Below are 4640 nucleotides of genomic sequence, written 5' to 3'. Positions count from 1 at the left end.
TACGCGGAAAATTCCCTCGCAAAACTCATTACCTATTATAGTTCACGTCGTTTGCGTTCTCCGCCCTGAAAAAATTCGAAAAATGTGTTTCAAAGACCCTCATTATGACTTCTGCTCGTGTAGACTGTTCGCCGTTAAGCAACTGAACGAAAGGGACATGCATTTGTTCACCCAAGGAGCCGTTGCGAACACTTCGAAGAGCAGCTGGATCTGAAACTGGTCGTCCGTTGATAAAAGACTGCGCAGCCGTGCGCGAACTAAGACGTAGCAAAAGTTCGTACCGCGCCTTTAACTGATCGAGATAGTCGTGCATTGCGAACTTCAGCGTCTCGCCTCTGCGTACAATGCGCGCTTTTTGTAGCGTGTCGTTTATGTCTGTTGTCAGGCGTGCTTTCCTTTCGCACCCCGCTTTGATAAGCTCGGCGCGCCAACTGTGTTTCAATGCGTCCCACTAATAAAGTTTACTACCTACCTACCTTACGGGGTTCAGGCGGCCTTTTGCATGCTTGCTCTAGTGCATTGCGCAGTAATGCTACGCTTTCCGGGTCGTGCACGAGTGTGGTGTTCATTTTTCAATGGTTTCTAAATGTAGTGGATTGTTCAAAGAAAAGTTTTACAGACACTGGAAAGTGGTCTGTAATGCGTGGAACGTCCGGTGAGAAATGTAGGACCTCGCAACTAAGGACATGAGTGGCTAGCACTTCTGGAAAATAGTAGCGGTCTAGCCAGGTCATGTTGGGACCCCGTTGCCAGGTTGCAACGAAGTCATTCCCGTGAGTATCGACCCACGCATCCCTGAGCTCGAAATTGCGGATGAGTTGTCGCAATGCGCTAACTCCGCTATATTGTCTGCTTTGTCTGCATCCGCGCGCATCTCTGTCGGAGTTCTCAACACAGTTAAAATCCCCTACTAAGAAAGTGGGGTAACTGTCAAACATAAATGAGTCGAGTGAATTGAAAAAGTCGGCCATTCCCCCACGTTGAGCTGGGGCATAAATTACGAGCGCCCTTACTCGTCTGCTGTGGAGGTCAAAGTCTACTGCTAGTGTGCGGCCGTCAAAACCATAAACACAGTGTGCTCTTCGACGTAACGCTGGTGTCAAGAAAACAACTCCGACTCCGCACATCTTTGAATCAGTCAGCGGAAAAAAGGCTTCGACTCCAAAATGTGAACAAAAGGGTTGCACATCAAAAGGGGTTCTGAAATTACATTCCTGTAAGAAGAGGATGTCAACATGACGTGACCTTGCGAAGTGCATGACTTCTCTCTGCTTATCTTGGCGTCTGAAACCCCTGACGTTTAAGGAGAGAAAATGCACCGTAGCCATTTTGAAAAAGGAAGAGTGCGCGCAAACTTCAGAGGAACCCCTTGCAGGGGGTGGGGCGAGCGCTCAACGAGTGAGAAAAACTAAAGAGATAAATGCTCTGACGTAGAGCATTAGCGAGTTTTTGGGGCTTACTAATGTCCGTAGAACCCACGGAGTCCGTGGTCGGTGGGTGGGCTCGTTTGGTGGCTGAACGGTCTATTTCCATGGCGCTGGAACCGACACTCGCACCGGTGGCCGCACCTGTAATCTGGTAAATGGAGTTTGACAGGCTCAGTTTGCGGGTCTGAGCCGAGTACTTGCTGGCGCGGGCGCTCGTCGTTGTCGGTGGCATAATCACTGTTGTGGTCTTGTCTGGGCCGATGATCGGAGCATCTGCACGTCCTGTCGTTCGGGTGCCGCGTTCCATCGAAGCTCTCGGCGCCTCGGAGCTACTGGTGGTGCCAAATGTGTCAGAGCTGTAGCTCTCGTGGTCCCTGCTAAGTACGGGCACTCGGGCTTCGGCTTAGGATGAGCTGTGTTCTTCATAGGCGTCCGGCGAGAAGTCGCTGGTCTAGGACGGGGTGTGAAGGGTTGACGAGGCTTTCTCAGACAGGGGAGGCAGGTCTCCTGCGTCTTGTGCTTCAGCATGGGCGTCAGTGTCGCTCGCAGGCTCAAGCACCGGATAATCATCTTGCAATGCGGGCGTGAGGTTGGTGCAGGCTTGTTCTTCCGTTGCCGCTGCTGCAGCCGCTGCTGAGGACTTCGGACGTACGCAGTCAGCTGTTGCATGGCTGCCCGAGCACTTTGCACCACGGTTTTGCGCATCCCTCTGTGGCATGTCCAAACACGTTGCAGCGCGTGCAATGGGGCGTGGCACAATCTTTGGCGATGTGGCCAGCATTCCTGCACTTAGAGCACACTTTCTTGACACTTCGGTAGTCACACATGACATTGTAGCCTTGGACTGTCAGAAAGTTCGGTATTTGGCTTTTCATTTCCACTCGCGCCACACGGACACCTGTGCCAACCCCAGGGTGGCCCTTGAACACTGGCTCGAGGATATGTTGCACGTTGCCGTATGTGGAGAGAGCAGTCGCTAGGGCTGCGTCGCTTACCGACAGCGGTACCCGGAAGACTGTGACGTCGACTATTTCAGGACCTACACCGACTAGTGGAACTAATTCGCCGTTCAAGAGAATGGTGCCCCGGCTCTCGAGCTTGGTGGCTGCATGGACGTTTGCGGCTGCGGTGCCGAACTTTGCATCTCCCATGTGCTGGAGGGACTTGATACCGCCTAGGCGGGTTACTGCTTCGAGGGCATCTATGATGTCGTCGACGGTGCTCCCCTCTGGAGCGCTGAAGTTAAAGCAATGAGCTTTCGGTGGTGGTGCTGCGAAAGTCATCACACTTTCGTTCGTCCTGGCCCTGGCTCCCACGGCTTGCGCTGTGGTGCCCGGGCGTTGGCTCACAATGAAGACCTGGACAGAGCCGGGGGGCGGGGGGGTGTTATACAGGGGTTTGCTTGATGCTCGATAAGATGGGGTCGACGACTGGCAGCGTGCCTGGTCGCGGGAATCCCGGCACCAGGTAAGCGGTGAACGGGACGTCGGCCTTCGATCAACTACTGACAAGCGGCGAAGCGCGTCGGCATTTATACTCTTGCCGTCGAATGTTCTAGCGTTATCGCTAGCGGTGGCGTAGGTTCCAGAATAATCTGTACCGTTCGCAGAGTTGGCGTGATCTTATCGAAATGATCTACTACAGTCCGCAAGCTTCTCGAAAACTGCAGGCGCGGTTTGCGCTGAGAATCGTGTAGTGCTTTGGGATGATAACAAAACTTAGGAAATGGAACGTGGCAATATGCTCCGAGGTAGTCTAGCTCCGTCCTTAGTTTGGTCGTTTTACTACGATGGGAAAAGAATCCAGCACAATTTCTTATCATGCAACCGCTTCAATTTTTTGATGAGAAAATTTTCCGAAACGGTGTTCAATTGCATTATATTGGAAGTAAAGTTTGAAATATTCGATCCTTGGCAGCATTAGGTCATTTTAGATCTCCGTTCTGCTGTACAGAAATATTTGAATGATTCAGGGTGGCTTTCATCTTGATTAGCATACTTATTTATTCTAAGTATTGTGTATATTTAGTCATATAAATATTACATGATCACTTTAATTCTTAATAACTTCTTCCTTGGTCAATCCCTCATAGTGGGTGGGAGCCAGTGTATAGTATCATCATCTGCGCAAACGGCCACCAGAATGCAGCCACGTTCACTCACAACCGCCGCCGCCCCTTATTCCGTCATGGACGAACCTCGGCGAAGTGCAGCTACGTGCAATGTGGAGACCGCATTGGCCCAGCCCAAGCAGCCGTCGGAGCAGTGTCTGCTGAGACTCAACCAGGACCTCAAGAACATCATTGACAACCCTGTGCCAGGAATCTTCGTCGAGCCTGAAAAAGGCGACGTCACCTACGTCCACGCCATCATCGTGGGACCCGACAACACGACGTGCCAGGGAGGCTTGTTCCATTTCGTGCTGAAGTTCCCCCTCAACTACCCAGACTGTCCACCGCAGGTACGGTTCATGACAACCGACGGCGGAAGGGTGCGCTTCAACCGGAAACTGTACAGCAGTGGGCTCGTCTCGCTCGGTATTCCGGGAACGTTTCATGGACCCTCGTGGAACCCGGAGATGACCCTTAAGACAATGGTGGTGTCGATCCAGTCGTTGCTCATCGAGCAGCCGTTAGCCTATGAACCTGCACTGGGACTGGAGTTCGAAACTTGGCTTGAAAAGACGATTGGTTACAACGCCAATATGCGCTTCCAGACCATCAAGGTCGCAATTTGCGACGCACTCGAGGCTTGCCTCCTCGGCAACTCGTTGTACCCGCAGGACCTGCAGATGACTGTCATGAAGCACTTCGTAGAACAATATGCCAACTACGAAACTGTAGCCTTCCTTCTACTTGACCAAGACTCGAGCGAGCAGGAATCTCAGCAGCACGCAGCGCTACTCGAGAGACTGCAGGACTTGCATGATCGCATACTGCTAAATACCCCAACGATGAGTAAATTGTGGCAATGCGTCATGAACTTCTAGGGCTCATGGAGACTTTTTGCAGCGTAAAAAAAGTTGGCAAACTGTTAATAAACCAGTGGCGTAGCCAGAAAATATTTTCGTGGGATGTGGTCACACCGACCAGACCCGGGGAGAGAAGGGCGGAGCACGCTGAAGTCTGAACCTCCTTCCTCCTACACTTCGAGTCTCTGTAACGTGACTATCACCGGTAGTTTGCGCAGAATGTGTACATGTATATCAAAGTCA

General features: G+C 51.8%; 1 protein-coding gene across 1 annotated transcript; it reads left to right on the top strand.

The window, feature by feature from the left end:
* Positions 1–3614: 3614 nt before the first annotated feature.
* LOC142775300 (ubiquitin-conjugating enzyme E2 Z-like) lies at positions 3615–4415 on the top strand. Its single transcript, XM_075876644.1, has one exon. The coding sequence runs from the start codon at positions 3615–3617 to the stop codon at positions 4413–4415; it is 801 nt and encodes a 266-aa protein (XP_075732759.1).
* Positions 4416–4640: the final 225 nt, after the last annotated feature.

The sequence above is a fragment of the Rhipicephalus microplus genome, chromosome X (assembly GCF_043290135.1).
Source record: "Rhipicephalus microplus isolate Deutch F79 chromosome X, USDA_Rmic, whole genome shotgun sequence".
Classification (NCBI taxonomy): Eukaryota; Metazoa; Arthropoda; class Arachnida; order Ixodida; family Ixodidae; genus Rhipicephalus; species Rhipicephalus microplus.
This window is presented reverse-complemented; position numbering and strand designations above follow the sequence as displayed.

Excerpts from the sequence above, each read along its gene's own strand:
- LOC142775300 (XM_075876644.1), top strand. The coding sequence starts at position 3,615 with ATGGACGAACCTCGGCGAAGTGCAGCTACGTGCAATGTGGAGACCGCA.